General features: G+C 33.9%; 1 protein-coding gene across 1 annotated transcript; it reads right to left on the bottom strand.

Moving 5' to 3' along the window:
* Positions 1-386: 386 nt before the first annotated feature.
* Positions 387-12,446, bottom strand: LOC114189086 (Endoplasmic reticulum vesicle transporter protein). The gene is made up of 11 exons (XM_028077793.2): positions 12,145-12,446; positions 11,958-12,040; positions 11,784-11,859; positions 11,608-11,675; positions 9,745-9,829; positions 3,461-3,582; positions 3,279-3,362; positions 1,685-1,831; positions 1,242-1,350; positions 1,037-1,156; positions 387-720 (listed from the first exon to the last, which is right to left on the bottom strand). Exons 1-11 carry the CDS (start codon positions 12,230-12,232, stop codon positions 656-658), a joined length of 1,047 nt encoding a protein of 348 aa, XP_027933594.1. The 5' UTR covers positions 12,233-12,446; the 3' UTR covers positions 387-655.
* Between the last annotated feature and the right edge of the window lie 5,017 nt (positions 12,447-17,463).

Raw genomic sequence — 17,463 nt, 5'->3', positions numbered from 1 at the left:
CCAACTTTTCCTGGGAACAATTAGACTAAATAATTTGTTTATAGTGCCCACAAATATGGATTCAGTCATCTAAATCCAATTTTTTACAAATTTGACTCACATTGAATTGTTTCTTAAAAACCGTCAAGTATTAGGAATTGTGTTTCCCACATTCGTGTATATTGCCAAATAAATCAAGTTTTAAATCGTACACAAACTATGACTTAAATACTCCAATCTCTTTCGAGTGCAGTGCCCTAAAATTTCCTTGGTAACACTAGACAAAGTGCTCCAACAGAAATATCCTCTGTGCCACATTGGAATAATATAATCAGGGAAATCCAAATATGGACTTGCACAACTACGAGAAACACAACCTATCATAATCACTATATTCAAAATTTGAGTTCTAGTAAATTCCACAGGCTTGATTGATAAGACAATGTTGTACAATGTTGTCTACACTCAAATCGAACCCCAAAACATTCATCCAAAAGAAAAGGATCGGATCAGCTAGTCATTGATGTCAGACAATACATGCAACTGTATGAACACGTGTTTTAAAGCTCATGCCTGATTAAACTGTGCCACCAATATTTTCTAAATAATTGGTCGCAGTAAATTCCATTCAGTGCCTGAAATCCCTTGGTTGGAGACGTATAATGGCTTTCATGATCTACCGTTTAGACTTTGATTTAGTCAGAGATTCAATAAGTCTGTACATCCAACGGTCAAGCATTCCTGTCGTTATAAATGAGCTTTTAGACAAGAATGTGAGTCAAAGAAACGGAGTAGACTGCGGCAAGAAGAATTTTAGCGGATAAAGACTCCAGAAAACTAACATATGATATGAGAACTAATTTGTGAAAATCTTATCATAATTTTGTAATATGCTAAAACCAGCAGAAATGATCATATCGCGGAAACTTCACTATTTTATTGTCTCTGGAGTACCGAAAACAACAATTCACTTTTTTGGCGGAAAAATATAGGCCAACCGTGTGGATGCAATGATCACTGGAAGAAGAATAGTAGAGTCAGTAATTAAGAACAAAACCTGTCACAGCAAAGGTTCCACCTAGCACAGCACATAGCCGAGTAATAAAATGGAGAAAACTACGGCGCTCTTCCTTGATAGTGACAGTAATGGGCGATAGATCATACAAAAAGTAGACAGCTGCATGGAAAGTAGAAATGGGAAACAATAATGAAGATTTAGACCAAAATATGAACAAAGCCAATGATAAATATATAAAACGAACCTGGCCAAGTCCGATCAAACTGATTAATTGGTGAATAATATTCTGATACTGAGAACTGATTAGTTGGTAGAACTTCTTTTGAGATATATCTATATTCGGTTGGAACAACCTGCATCAGTTTAGGAAATTTATGAAGTTTACCAAAAATAGGTGCTGGAAAACAAGACCCAAATTTAGAAAACTAGAAATCAAGCTCTTTCCAGCAAAAATTCCAATTCAATTATCTGTATTTAGATTGGATCTCAGACTAAGGACGCAACAAATATTTGGCAACCCATTTCATCAGCAGGCAGGCAAGAATCAATCTAGACAAAGGAAAAGGAGGAGAAAAATAGATAATTGGCATCCTCTAAACTATCAGAGCAGCACGGAGGAGTAATCATGGCCACCTACACTGTTGCTTAGGCTAAGTAGAAAGAAAACTAAATGCTCAAAGCACAAACCTTTATATAATATTTAAATGTTCCACTGGTATCATGCAGAATCCTATTTGTGTCATCAAGTGGGTTGTGAAGTCCTGGATATTTGGGGCCAAATGATAAATCATGGATGACATGACTAACATTCACATTCTTTGCTCCATCAAAGATCTGCAGAAAGCCATCACAACTCAGTTAACTATCAGATATAATAGAATTCATCAATATGACGAACGTCTTTCTAAGCAAATTTTAGACAGGAAGGTCTCATGTTACAAAAAAGTGACATTGGAATAAATTTATGTGCATATTCCAAATTAAGTCTATAAATGGAAAATATATCCCTGAATAAATGGATATAATTTGCAAATACGTGGTAATGGTTTTTGGAAGTCCCTACTAGTTGTGCTAAGTTTCAGCATTGTAATTGCTCTTCATCTAGAGTGGGGGTCGTTTTCCTATAGTTGGCCTTGACAATTCAGTTATATCCAGGAGTGAAAGCTTTCTTATGGTTCGGCCCTAAACAGAGGGTTTATCTCTTTATAGAACCGAGCTTATCTTACTCTCCCTCTCTACACACATAGGATGAGATCCGTCTACACCAGGTTAAGACATACACCAAATCTTATCCATTAAAATAAACTAATCTAATGGCTAAAACTATTTGACCGAAAAGTAAGATAGAAAAGATTAAAGGATACGCGTGACTCTTTATTAAAGTACTGTATACTCTTGAGACACATGACTCTTTATTAGGGTACTTTATGTAAACAGTTCAAAGTGTGTTAGTCTGTTAGACCTAGATTCAATATGAACAGTAATACCAAAAAGGCTAACAAAAGACATACACCTAGGACCCTATAGGATAGACAGGCACAGCCAAAACAACTTTCACAAAATAACCCAGAAAACATAAAAAGTTTTTTCTAACACTCTTCCTCAAACTGAACTATGTAGGTTGTATGAGCCAAGGTTGTAACATATGAACCGAATTTGAGGTCCCTTACGGATTTGGTTGAAACATAGGCAACCTGATCATTGGACAAATTAATTAGTATTAATTTCCTTGGACAACAACGTATCCCAAAAAATGACAATCAGTTTCTGTGTTGGGTTCTTTTATGGAACTCGGGAGTAGAGACAATGTGAAGGGTTGCATGATTTTCACAAAAATAATTTAACCTTATGAATCTCACAAAACTTCGATCTCGGAGAAGTGGTTGGATCCATTCAAGATCGCAGGTTGATACAAATTGTCGTGAGTAGAGTTTGTGCATTGAATAGTGCAGTCTATCACATGTTATGATATGCCTAAAAATCAAATTCTGATAAATCTAATAATAAGATATTCCTAGAATAATAAGATCCTAATTAAATAAGAAAATAAGTCCTAAAATTTAAAACAATAATATCATTGAAGATACTCTAAAATATTCTAAGATGATATCATCAAATATTTCTTACTGTTATCTTAACCACTTCAAACTCACCCAAACAAAAACTGATTCTGATTTTATGATATCAATAATTGATTATGCATATAATTTATTTTTCGTAGCTATTCCAAACATATCCTATTTGTGTATACAAGATTAATGAAAAAAAAAAAAAAGTTTACCATTTGTGCAACATATATATTAAGTCCATGTACTGAAATATGGAAATTTCCAGCAACCCTTTGAACATCTAAAACGCCATAAACCTGCAATAGGATTAATAGCATCAAAGAAAATGTCAAGAATTTTGAAGGTTGAACACAAATTCACCAAAAATAATTCATAAATTGCAATTTATTCATACCCGGCATCCTTCCCCATTTTTTATTGCTTCCTTCACTTTCTTGATAATATTTTCTGTAGATTCATCAAGATTTTGCAAATGAATCTTCTGTTCTGAATGCTCATCATGATCTTTATGATCATCTGTTCACAGTTTTTAGAAGGCTGTAAGTGGTGAAGAAAAGAACGTAACAAGAATATGATATATACAATCAAATCTTTAGCCCTGAAAACCACACTAGTTAAACAACAGTTTGAATTTAGAAGAATATGACTAATAGAATAGATGAGCCTAAACCAAGTTCATAGTAAGAACAATCCAGAAAAGGCACAAGCACTAAAGAAGAAAGGTGCAGAGATTGAAACAATACAGTCAGAGCCTAATAACGGCACTGAACAGCAAATCACCCTTGAAACTAGTGAAATAATACATTTGAAACAATTTTTTAAATATTCGAGGTTTGGAAAGATAAACCCTATGAAATTTATTTGTGATAACCAAGCTATTCCAGTTTTTCATCAGCAAACTCTGAAAGCATAAACTGGTGCAGCATCCAAAGAAGAGGGTCTTTAGAAGAGAGATTATGTTGGTTACGCCTCCTATTACAAAGGTCCGTGAAAGAAGAAATAAGGGAGGAAGAAAATACAGCTAATTGATTTAATTCAAACAGCTGAGAAATCTGCTAGTGGTTATATTGCTGGATTGGGAAGCTTTTATATATAGGTGCGTTTTCGGGTTTTGGGAGATATGAAAAGATAGTTGGTCAGTGGGAGATTTCTAGACCCTTAAAGTGACAGAAGTGTATGTGTAAAATTTTGTACTATTGAAACTTTTATACACAATTCTCACCTTTCCTTTTCAAGTGTTCTTTCCCTTTTGAGTTTTCTGATCCAGTTTCTATAAACTGGTACCAAAGCTCAATCTAGGCTTTGTGGGTTATTACACACGATGACTACAAGAATGATGGAATCAAGAGTGGAGGCATTGGAGAAGACTCTAGCCACTAGGATTCAGCTACTTGAAGGTTTTGAAGAAAGATTGAATGAAAGATTATCCCAAATGTATGTTGATTTGGAAGCCAATCTTTTATAACAAGATTCTCGAATGGCTTGGTTGAAGAGGCTTGTGGATAGGTTTGTGAAAGAAGGATGTGGGAAAAGTGTGAGTGCAGCAATTTCTATGAACCAGGGAGTCTTTGATGAAGGTTTACAAGAAGAACTTGTGAGTGCAACATCCTTGGAAAACAAGAATTGTGACAATATAGGATAACGAGGTATATCGGTGGCAGCGCTTGGCAATGGTGGCTGCCTAGTTACAAAAGTTGATACTTGATGTTGGGAAGTAAAGTTGGGAAGTAAAGTTGGGAAGGGAGAGGTTAAAGGAGATTTACTTTTGTAGTAACTTAGGGTAAAAGAATGTGTTTTAAGTTAAAATAATTTTACCGCTGCAGTAACTTAGGATAAAAAATTTAGGGTAAAAAAAGAAAATAAGAGTGAAGAGTAGGTAAGGTTAATTAAACAAAGTTTTAGTGAGCCAGGCCCATTTTTTAAAGCCTCAGAACCCAAATGCAACTAGGGTTTTCTGTATCCCTTCTTTCTCTCACTTTCTCCCACGCCCTTCTTTCTCCCACTTTCTCCCACACCGATGTTGTATGCTTCCATCTACCATTCTTTCTCTTTTTGTTCAAGTTCCTGGCTTTTTCCTTTCTTCAGTCCAATTGCCATCACCGTTCCGCCACCACCACCCGCCATGCCTAAAGCGGCCATCATGGACCGCCACAGAAAATCCAATTCGCCTCCGCTTTGTTTCCGCCAGGTCGCCGCCATGGTCGAAATTCAATAACACTGTGACAAATTGAGGATATTCCTATATTTGAGGGAGAAGATGTTGTGGGAAGGATAAGAAAAGTTGATTGCTATTTCCGTTTAAGAGGTGTTCAAGAAGAGGAGAAAATTGAAGCACTTATGGTGGTGATGGAAGGCAATGCGCTATCTCGGTTTCATGGTGGGAAATGTGCAACCTAAACCAGTCTTGGTTTGGTTTCGAAATGCTCATTCAAAGTTTCCAACCAGTTTTGATAGGAGACCCCTTCGAACCGGAGTAGGCTCTTATTGAAATAAGTAGTGCATTGGGAACCATTTATCTGCTATAATTATGATTAGTACCTAGGAGTCTAGTGCACTCTATGAGTTGTACCTAGTAGTCTAGGGTGGTCTTTTGATCTTTTATCTCCTCATTATATCAATTTTCTATCATTATAAATCGAAGATCATAGGAGGGGTCTTTCAGGCCCTCCAATTTTATATTCTCTCTTATTAATCTCAAGTGCTCTAAAGTAGAATTCGATGACTGAATTTATAACATAGTTTGAAAGACTTACTAGAGTTATTAAAGGGTTGGATGAGCAGTATTTGATGAGGTTCTTTTTGAATGGGTTGCAAGAGGAGATTAGAGAAAATTTGAAGTTATACAAAACTAGAAATCTCTCATAAATGATGAACAAAGTCCATGCTATTGAAGGAAAGAATATACTAGTAGCAATGATGAGGTTCTTTTTGAATGGGTTGCAAGAGGAGATTAGAGAAAATTTGAAGTTATACAAAACTAGAAATCTCTCATAAATGATGAACAAAGTCCATGCTATTGAAGGAAAGAATATACTAGTAGCAATGACAGCAAAAGATTATAGGGGCACAAGACGAAGTAGGAGTTTTCCTATTCAAAAAGGATAGTAGCACTGCCAAGATCAAGGGCCGCAACAAATTCAACACCACCCAAACCATTAGTAGTATCTTTCTCTTTCTCAATTTGTTACTAGCAAGGGAACTAATGAGGTAAAGGCTAACAACGACGGACACATCTTTTAAAAGTATTTCATTACTCATATGTTCGGGGGCATTCTGGGTTTTTTCAAACATACAAACGAATACAAGGATTTTTTTATTGGATGGGTACGAGAACTAATATCAAAGAGTATGTAGCTTCTTGTGATGCTTGTCAACGAAATAAATATAGTACGTTGTCTCTAGCAGGATTCTTACAACCTTTCCAAGTTCCACATAAAAGTTGGGTTGACATATCAATAGACTCTACGGGTGGTCTTCCAAAGCATCAAGGAAAATATTCTATTCTAGTGGTTGTGAATCATCTAACTAAATATGCTATTGCATTATCACACCCTTTTTCATAAGAGACTATAGCAGAATTGTTTGTCAAGGAGGTGGTACGTCTACATGGATTTCTAGCTACCATTGTTTCAGATTGAGACCAACTTTCATTAGATCTTTTTTGCTAATAGGAACTCAACTTCGCATGAGCACAACTTATCATCTACAAATCCACAAATGGATTCACAAATTGAGGTTGTCAATAGGTGCTTAAGAGGTTCACTTACGATGTCTCCGACAGATACAAAACCAAGGTAGTGGCCCTTACACTTACCTTAGGCAGAGATTTGGTTCAACACTTTATAATGTATCTACGTGAATGTCTCCTTTTAGATCACTTTATGATTGAGACCGTCCTCCCTCACTAAGAGGTCCAATATTCCTTCTTGAGTTGAAATTAATCAGCTTACTCACCAAAGAGACACATTGTTAAAAGAGCTATGACTGAATTTGTTGAAGGCCCGTGCACAAAGTTGAAGATGAAAGAGTGGAAGCAAAAATATGTGTTTGTATGAGAAGAGGGAAAGCCAATTTGTTTAGGATAATGATATTTTGACCCACATTTTTTGACCCATTTTTAACCCACCACTTCAATCATCCTTAGATCTCACATCACACCACTCTAAAAAAATAAAAATAGATAATTGAAGGTTGATTACAGTGATGAGTTAAAAGTGAGTCAAAAAAGTGGGTCAAAATATCATTATCCATTTTTTTATTGGGCTTGAAAGGAATGAACACTGCTGACCCAAAATACAACTCAAACTGACGAGTTTCCGACAATCTTGCATTGTTCCAATCATACATCTGCATTGAGTATTTCCATCTATCCATGCCAATATTTTGGCTACTTCAAGTTCAATCATGAACATAATATTTTCTACTGGGTTCTTCAACAAGTATTCTCTCCTCACTAGGTCCACTCAACCCAAGTATTCTATAACAAGTCTCTTCAAGCTTCACACTACAACAACCTTATTGCCAACTCCCAATTGTGCTAGATAGTTCACATATCCTAATGGCAATTAGACGAAAGAACCTAATTAAAAAACAACACATACAAATTCAAGGATTCAATTAAAAAAAAAGCTTGGAAACTATTGGAAGTCCCACATCGACTAGAGATAAGGCCAATTCACAATATATAATTGGGTGCAATCCTCACCTTACAAGCCGGTTTTGTGGGGTTGAGTTAGGCTTAAAACTCATTTCTAATATGGTATCAGAGCCAAGTTAGAGCCTATCCTAGCGAAATTTCTTGGACATTCAGTTCCACCCGATATCGGGCCGCTAACGAACCACCCACTAATTTCTTGTTCCACGCACAAGATGAATATACCTCGGCGTGAGGGGGTGTGTTGGAAGTCCCACATCGACTAGAGATAAGGCCAATTCACAATATATAATTGGGTGCAATCCTCACCTTACAAACCGGTTTTGTGGTGTTGAGTTAGACTTAAAACTCACTTCTAACATGGTATCAGAGCCAAGTTAGAACCTATCATAGTGAGATTTCTTGGACATTCTGTTCCACCAGATATCGGGTCGCTAACGGACCACCCACTAATTTCTTGTTCCACGCACGAGATGAATATACCTTGGCGTGAAGGACTGTGTTGGAAGTCCTACATCGACTAGAGATAAGGCCAATTCACAATATATAATTGGGTGCAATCCTCTCCTTACAAGCCGATTTTGTAGGGTTGAGTTAAACTTAAAACTCACTTCTAACAGAAACATAATTAAAATTGTCAAATAATCCAAGGACCTACAAAATAATTTGATCTATTTTGTATTAAGTATAAACATTTTATATTATATCTGACCTTTAATGTCATGGGTAATATGTAAAATACTACATATTTTTTTATATTATGTATCTATGATCCCTTACATTAAAATTCAATTAAATTTTTTTAAGTATTATTTTCTATTTATGTTATTTTATGATTTTAAATATGATTTTATGATCTTTGTCATGAACACATAATTTGTGTTTTCTCCTCCCTCTGATCCAAGGTAAGATTTTGATTTTGACAACCCTGGAAACATTAGCGAACTCCAGTGATCAACTACTACATCTTCCCCTAAACCTTTTTTGTCTAGAACACAACAAGCTTGATGCACATGACATATATACACCAACATGAGCGGGAACATTAATTACTATAAACAATATCCTTAGCTTTATCTCTATAGATTAGGATTTAAAACTTACATATGATTTAAATTGTACTCAGACATAAATATTAAATCATAAGGGTTGAGACTAAGAAGAATTTTCATAGTCTTTGTAGGTAATTTTAGATAATGCCCTCATATTTGTAGATAACATTATCACTAAAACCTAGTACTCAAATTACAATGACTTTTTACTCATACTGCAAATTCAGAGGCGAATGTAAATTATCTTATAGCAACACCAAATATTCCAACTTCTAAAGTCTCCATTGATATTGGATCGTTGTCTCTCCGATTGTGAGCAACCCACACACCGTCCTATACTCCTCAACTTCCACAATTCTGAGCATTTTATTCTGCCAACAGAAATTTGTGAAGCAGAAAGAGCCAGGTGGAGGTTTAACAAGAAATAGTTTCATTCCAAAATCAAATAACCCAAAGTTTAAGATATGTGGTGAAGGTGAAAAAATGTTTTCATATGTAACACACCCACAACAAAAGAACCTTATTTTTTGGTCTTGATGTGTGGCTAATGCATATCCTCTTAAACTTTGTACTGAATTTAACTTTTCATTTGAAAGAATGGAGATCAGAAAGACTTGACAATAGCTCATAGTCATAATCTTACAGATGTTTTGATACCATGCCAAGAACCTACTCTCCCATGAGCTTAAGTAATTTGATTGGATGAAGTATGCGAATGATTTTTATATGAACAGCTACTCATAGCCAAGTAATATATAAACTACAACAGGTAACTTCATTCAAACATTAATGACTAATTGTTTGAAAACAATTTTGAAAAATTAGTAGGAGAGCATCCCTTTATCATCCAAAATAATTATAATAGACATGAACCCAATACTCAATAAATGAATTGAATCTAGGCATATATAAATTATGAAGTTTTAAACTAGACTTCTTAAACCATATAGACATAAAGCAACAAGACATTACCATGCTTATGATGGGTATGCTCCTTTTCAACAAGATCGGATATATATTCAGTGCCAATTATATGGCCATCCCTGTTCAAGCGTAGCTGCAACAAGTTCAAACAAAGGGTAAATAATTATTAATCATAAAAGAATTTAACAAGAAACAACTATTAGATAAATTTACTTGACGCAAGATAATAATCATTGTGCATTGTTGGAGATTCCACATAAACTAGAGATGTGGTTAAATTAAAACATATAAATTAAAACATATAAGTGAATGCAAACCTCGCTTTACAAATGAGTTTTGTACCATAATATTAATTTTCTAAGATGGTATCAAAGCCTATCTTTGCAGAGTTTATTGGGTCTATCATGCCACCTACTATTAGACCACCCACAAATATCTAGTCTCACACTTAAGATATTCAGTCCTTCGCATGAGAGGATGTGTTGGAGATTCTACATGGACTAAAGATATAACCAAATTATAGCAAATAAACAAGTGTAAACCTCATCTTACAAACCGGTTCTATGAAGTTGAATTAGACTTAAAATCTACTTTCTAGTAGAACTGTCAAAACGGGTCGCCTGACCTGACCCGCCCCACCACAGGTTGGTCACTTAGTGAGCCAACCCTTATTAGTGAGCTCAAGAAATTTGAGCCCGGCCACGGTTGGTGGGTAAAACGAGTTGGCTCACTTAATTAAGAAAAATTATAACTTTTTTTCTTTGATCTAACATTTTTTTAATATGTAACCAAAATCCAAAAAATCCAAACCTATTTTAAAAAAATGTTTTTTCTCATTTTAAACAATAAATAAATCATTATCCTAAAAACTAAATCATAATTCTAAATAAAATCTACAATATATCTTACTACCTTAGGAAAAGAAAATAACTAATGAGAGACCAAGTAGAGAGTGAATGAAGTGTCATGGGTGTGGGCCTCTCTCCCCAAAATTTCAACAACAAAAAAAAAGGTTTGCTTGTGTTTTGGGTTAGACGGTTAAGAGTGAGGTGGGTTTTTTTTATGTTCGAGTTGGTTCACCAACCCGGCTCAAACAGGTTCAACATGTGGACCAGATCCATTTTTGGCTCGTACTGCAATGTGCAAACTTTTTTAAACACAATCCTACTCGAACCTGTGGTGGTTCGGGTTAACTCATGGGCTTTAACCCATTTTGAAAGCTCTACTCTCTAGGATGCACACATAATATATGATGAACCATGTGTCTCCATTACGCAATGAGGCTGAATATAACAAATTAATATGATAAATACAATGATAAAATTTCCTAATTAGAGTATAATTTGGTTAGCCTCTAAAACAATGAATCTTTACATATTTGTATATAAATGTTTTCATTGTTCTCTCTCAAGCAAGGCATACCACTACAACTTCAGATTGGTAAACTGCAGCAATCTCAGCACCACTAAAAATCTCAACAATGTGACAGCTACAATAAAACGCTACCACAACACAGTACAAAATCATTATTCTCTTGCACTACTGACTTTTCTTAAACACATGCATGTGCGTTGTCTCTTCAATCAGTAGGGGAGCCTGCCCATTAGCAGAACACTCAACAATACAAGAATAACACTCATCTCAAAAATTGAGGCCTATTCATGAAGCGCCTTTGGCCTACATCAAGACACATTGTTACATCTCAATGATATATTACAAGGTACGTACTATCACACCACGTCCCAACACCCATTCCTAGACATATCTCTTCATCTCAATGACATCCTTTAAGTTTCGGCACTACATCTTAAATATATACTTTGACGTATCACTACATCTCAACAAACACACGACACAACATTCTAAACACTTCAAACGTGGTACATTATTACGAACTACAAACCAACTTACTTTCCATATGTTAGTATCAAGATCCACCTCGTGCTTGCCCGACATATCAATGGCGTCTACACTCAAAACTGCCCGCAAACACAGAACAAACATTCAGAATTCCATACACACACAACCCCACATCATTCCAAAAAAGAAAAAAAATTCAAACAGACCAAAACACCTCACTAACTAACCATCACAAGGCAAAGAAGGGAACGTCATGTTAATATGAATTGGAAGAGTTTCCCCCCGCTTCAAGTCCACTGACATCTGCACAAGTCAAAACCATTTTTTAATTATCTTTTCAATCATAATATTTGTTTACTAATGCAATTTCAACTCATGTGCGCAGAAAAGAAAAAAAAAACCTGGTGAACGGTGTAGGTTGTAAGATAATAACCCAGCTCGTGCACAAACAATGTGGCCATTATAATCAAACCAATTACGGATACTGCAACAAAAACAATAATGCAAAAATGAACATTAAATTGAAGAAAAAGGTCACAAACAAATAACTAACTAAATTAAACAAATTGGGAGCAAAAAGGGGAATACCAAGAGCCCCAGATTGGGTTTTCTGCAACAAGTGATCCTCGGCGCGTGGAAACGCGTCGAGGCTTTTAATGACTTGTTTCATTCCCATCTTCTGCGTTCAGCGATCGACCCAACCTCTTTTGATCAGAAGGAAAAGAATTGTGAGGAAATTGGAAAGGTAAAAGGAATTTCAATCGGAAAGAGAAAAGGGAACCGAAACGGAACGGGAAGAACGAACGGGGCTCCCTTTTCCGAATTCCTCGATTTGGTCTTCCAATAATCAAAATACGCTCTACAGGTTTAGGAATCTGCTTATTTTTTATGCTTTTTTTCCCTTTAAAACATGGTTTTATATATTTAGGTACTGTGTCTTTTGGGCGTCCATGTATTGACTATCTAAATAAGTTAATTTCTTCATGCACCTCCTTGTTTTCTTCCCGCACTCGATAGCTTTTAAAATTCTAATTATACCCCTGAAATTATAGTTTTGGATTGTATAATCTATATATATTTTGGATTATACAATCCATAACTATATTAGGAAGTGAGTAAGTGGTGAATATTAGGACACACATTTGTTAATATTTTAATATTTTTATTTAATGTTTATTCTCATAATGTAGAATACTATTTCAGTACATTTTATCTAACTATTTTTTATTTTCTAACTCATTATATAAATCATACTGTAATTTTTTTTACTATAATTTTATAAATAACTTTTATTTACTACAATATCAAAATTTAATGTAATTGGCATGAATATTTTTTTATCACCATCCAACATATATTAGAGTTCAAAAGATACAATATCTATGTCAAAATTTTATTATTTTGTTTATTATTTGTTATTTGCGTCATTTTGATTAAGTGATGTATTATCATTTTTATTAGTGTATAAAAAATAGATTCATTAGAATTTAAAAAATTGAAATATACAAACATTTAAAATATATTTTAATTTGAATATTTGTTTTCCATTAAATTTTTAGAAAAATATTTTTAAATTTTATAAATTGGGTTTCATTAATGTTTACAGTTTGCAAATTTAATAAATATTTTGATTCTAATGAAATTTTATTTGGTATTCTAATCTAAAATGTAAACAATTATAATTTATTTCAAATATTTGATATCGAAGAAATAATCATCCTCCTAATATTGAATATTTGATAATATTATGTTTCCTTTACCGTAATTTTTTATTATTTTATAAAATAATTAAAATTTATATTGAAGTAGTAAGGAAACGGGTACGGGTATGGGTACGAGATTATACTCGTTACCTGGTGGGGATGGGGATGAGATAAAAGTTTGATACCCGTTGGATTTGGGTATGGGTATGAGGATGGATTTTTTTTTACGGGAATAGGTATAGAATAACAAAATTTGTCCCCGCCCCGCTCCGTTGTCATCCCTACTCTGCTCACTTCGAAATCTAGATGTTGATTGGTTAAAACAATATTAGTCGTTAATCCGTTGGTGTGATTTTTACGTTTTCTACATAAGTAAAAATATAGTGTAAAACAAACTAATATTGGATACAATAGTTGATTAATAAGATTATCTTGTTATTAATAAAAAGAGAAAATCAAAGAGAATGAATAATTATTTATTCTTTTAATGATTAAAATGAGTTGGAGATTATTTTTTTAAGAAAATTTGATGAGATATTATAGGAAGATGTTAGATAAAATTAGTTAAGTTAAGAATATAATTTTTTTTAATTTAAGAAACCAAAGAAAAAATAATGATCAAAAAGTTTTTTAACGAACCAAGATCTAGAGAGAAGATACACGAACCGAAGTGGTGTATTCTATTTAAAAGGTTAAATATGTTTTTGGTCCTTCAACTTTGAGTGAAAATTAGAATTAGTCCCTCTTGAAAATCGTAAACCAATTTAGTCCCTCATATTTAGAGATGCATGGATTTAGTCCTATAAACTTTTTTTTTAAGTTTATTTGACATTTCAAATGCGTTTATCAGCTAACATTGAAGAGAAGATATGACAAACAGTATAAACAAATTAAAATAATATAATGAAATGTGTTTGAAACGTCAAATAAACTTAATAAGATTTGGTTAAAAGGACTAAATTCACGCATTTACAGAGTTGAAGGACTAAATTGGTTCAAAGTTTTCAAGAGGGACTAATTCCAATTTTTACTCAAAGTTGAAGGACCAAAAACATATTTAACACTACTAATATATATATATATATATAATTTATACATTATTTAAAATAAGTTGATTATAACAATTATATGTGTAAATCAAGGTTTACCATACGGGTAGGTACACTCCATTTTGGTTCGTCTCATATTTGACGCACAAAAAGTAGATCAGGCCGGCCTGACCAGTATAAGAAATGCAAGCTAATTCCTTTAGACGTCCCACATAATATTTTGTTTATGGGTTTACATGCCGACCCACGACCTGCATAAAAAATAATTTGTTTTATAATTTTTTTTCTATAAAATATTACGGTGCATGATTTTAATAAATTTATTTTTATTTAATCAAAATAGTAAAAACAATAAAATCTATAAGCCTATTTTCTAAAATAAGTAATATTCATAATTTTATAAATTATAATTTCTTTAAGTACAATCCTATTGAAAAGAGAAATGGCTTTACTGAAACAAGGAAATAAATGCGAATGAGGGACCTACTTTTGGATGGATTGGACAAAATGGGCAACATACTTTTGGATGGACCAAAGAGAAAATGTGAATGAGAAAGTTGTTTAGAAGAAACATAAATGATGTGTAGTGTTGGTGTTGTTGGATTTTATAAATGTAAGTTAATGTGAGGCAACTCATCGTTGGCTCGCGCAGGCTTTGAGTTATACAGAGAGAATCAATGAGCTAATATACTCAGTCTATCCTTCACTTTTTCTTGCGGTTTGTAGTTTTGCCTACATGGCTCACCCCACATTGCCATCCCTAGTTTACTATATCATTCTAAGTAAATATTGTGTTATTTTAATTTTTCAAACATTAAAAAATAAGTAATTTTCTCAAATCAATAGAAATTAAATACATCCCTATAACTAAGACATTATAAAAGAATATTATATTTGTGAATGTTAAAATTTTATATTTTAGACGTTGTAAACCGTCACAAATGAAATTTCTAATAATTAAAATAATCGTCGGTATCAACCTCTCCAGGTCTCCTTTTGAATCTCTCCCTAAGATAAAAAAAACTCTCAATTACAATGAATAATCAGATAACACTCTTCTAGTAGGATTTGACAATTCAGCTCACAAGTTACAACTTCACTCAGTGAAGGATTTGCAATATGTAAGCTCTCAACCCAATTCACTAATCACTAATGATATGACAATTTCTCATCATTTAGGCCTTTTGTAATTTCATCATTATTTTTCGTATTCTTCTTTTATGGCTTTGCATCCTTTATATAGTTGTTGCATTTGATAGCTATTGAGAATTCAAATTACAACTCTTCATTACAATCTTCTTTAATTTGAATTTTCTACTTGAATCTTCAATGTCATTCTTTAAGACTTCAATTCTAAATCTATTGATGTTCTTCAAGATATCTTCTTTCCTTTTATGATTGAGCTAAGACTTGATTTGAATTCTACTCTTTCTTCAATGTTGACAGTTTTTATGTTAAGGAAACTATGTGCAACGTGCTTTTACATTTGAATTGTTAGATCAATAATAATATCTCAATCAATCAAACAAATCATTTATCAATCATAACATTTAATTAATGCTTATATTACTTGTCCATTATATCAATAAACTATAAATTATAGCATTCATAATAATAAAGTGATGAATATCACCCTAAAAGGGCTTTCAGCATGGGCCAATGGTCTGACCCAATTTAGTTTTTATACTTTTAAATACATAGTTAAATGTATAGGTGTATTAATTTGAGTTATGTAATTAACACAACATTTTCTGGGCTTGTATTCTGGCCTACTTTTCAAGTGTTGTTGCTTTCTTTTCTTTGTAAGTTGTTTTGGGCCAATAACCTTTCCACAAGCCCAACACGAGTATGCAAGGTTTCTGTTAGCGCCAGTAAGGGCCCAACATGCAAGGTATCCAGTAGCCAAATCTTCCTTCTACGCGTGATTTTATTTTTGGGCTTGGAACAGTCCAATATCATGTGAGGAAGCATCTTGATTCAACATCGAGCTAACTTTTTGAAATCAACCCAAAATCCATCCACACATAAATGAGAAGCCAATCTGCAAACACCCACGAATCAAACCCTTCACTTTCTCCTGAAACGTGCCTTGTGCTAGGGTTTTTGCTCACGTTTTCCTTTTCGTTGTACATGGCAACTTTGCCGTTAGTTCTTTTCCCTCTTTAGCGTTAGGGTTTCATTAACGTTTCACATGGTTTCCTTGTTATATATAAAAGGCAGGCCAATGTTTATAATCGGCAACTTGATGAATATCTGAGAGTGGTTTTATCCCTATTTTTCGTCTAGCTCACCTTCTTGAGAGGTAATCGCCTCTTAGGGTTTACGACTCAGTGAGATTGTGAGAGTTCTCCACTAGAACTCCGTTCGAGAGAGAATCAATCTTTTTCATCGAGAGATCTAAGTCTTGCACTGCAAGTTTGGTCGATTGCCACCGAAAAAATTAAAGCATGGAAGGTTCACGAGGATTTCCGTCATTCAGAACGCGATTCCGACGAAGATTCGCGAGCTTCCGCTCATCACAAAGTGTGTTATAATTCGTTCTATTGTTTAAATCATCTAACACTTTAGTCGTCTACTGCTTTGTTTCACTTAGGTCGTCTAACACCTTGTGGATTGAGGGGTCTAATGACTTGGGTCATCTAATGCTCAAACTTGGTGATTATCATTTGTGTACATGTATAACACCTTGAATTGTCTATTTCATATACTCGTCTAATGTTAAGACTTGGCCTTGCATTTACCAGACTTCTTGTTTTCACTAACATATATGATATATTAATATTAATCATTAAGAACATGAAAGCGTAAGTACAAATCATATATCTTGATCTTTAGACCATGTTGATGAATTACTTAACCTCATTATATTTGTTAGACATTCTCTCTTAGTGATCTAACACAACTTTGCTAGCATTAAACATTGGCAAGGCCATTAGATGAGCTTGATAGTAAGTAGGCACTAACAAAAAATTTTTCCTACCACATCCTATATTTATGTTTGACCCATAAGGACCAAACGTAAAAAATGACTGATGGCATACTTGTAATTAATTGCTCAAAATTTATGTCTGATGCCCTAGTAACATGCATAAATTTTGAGATATAAGCCTGACCAGAGTGCATCAGACATAAATTTATGCTTGATTGCACTTTGG

The sequence above is a fragment of the Vigna unguiculata genome, chromosome 6 (assembly GCF_037176805.1).
Source record: "Vigna unguiculata cultivar grain cowpea cultivar isolate G323 ecotype 2 chromosome 6, ASM3717680v1, whole genome shotgun sequence".
Classification (NCBI taxonomy): domain Eukaryota; kingdom Viridiplantae; phylum Streptophyta; class Magnoliopsida; order Fabales; family Fabaceae; genus Vigna; species Vigna unguiculata.
The sequence above is the reverse complement of the archived record's forward strand: the minus strand, read 5'-3'. Positions and strand labels throughout refer to the sequence as shown.

Excerpts from the sequence above, each read along its gene's own strand:
- LOC114189086 (XM_028077793.2), bottom strand. The coding sequence starts at position 12,232 with ATGGGAATGAAACAAGTCATTAAAAGCCTCGACGCGTTTCCACGCGCC. Across the intron at positions 12,041-12,144 it reads AACCCAATCTGGGGCTCTTG|TATCCGTAATTGGTTTGATT; the intron begins GTATTCCCCTTT and ends TTTTTGTTGCAG. Across the intron at positions 3,583-9,744 it reads GCATACCCATCATAAGCATG|ATGATCATAAAGATCATGAT; the intron begins GTAATGTCTTGT and ends AACTGTGAACAG.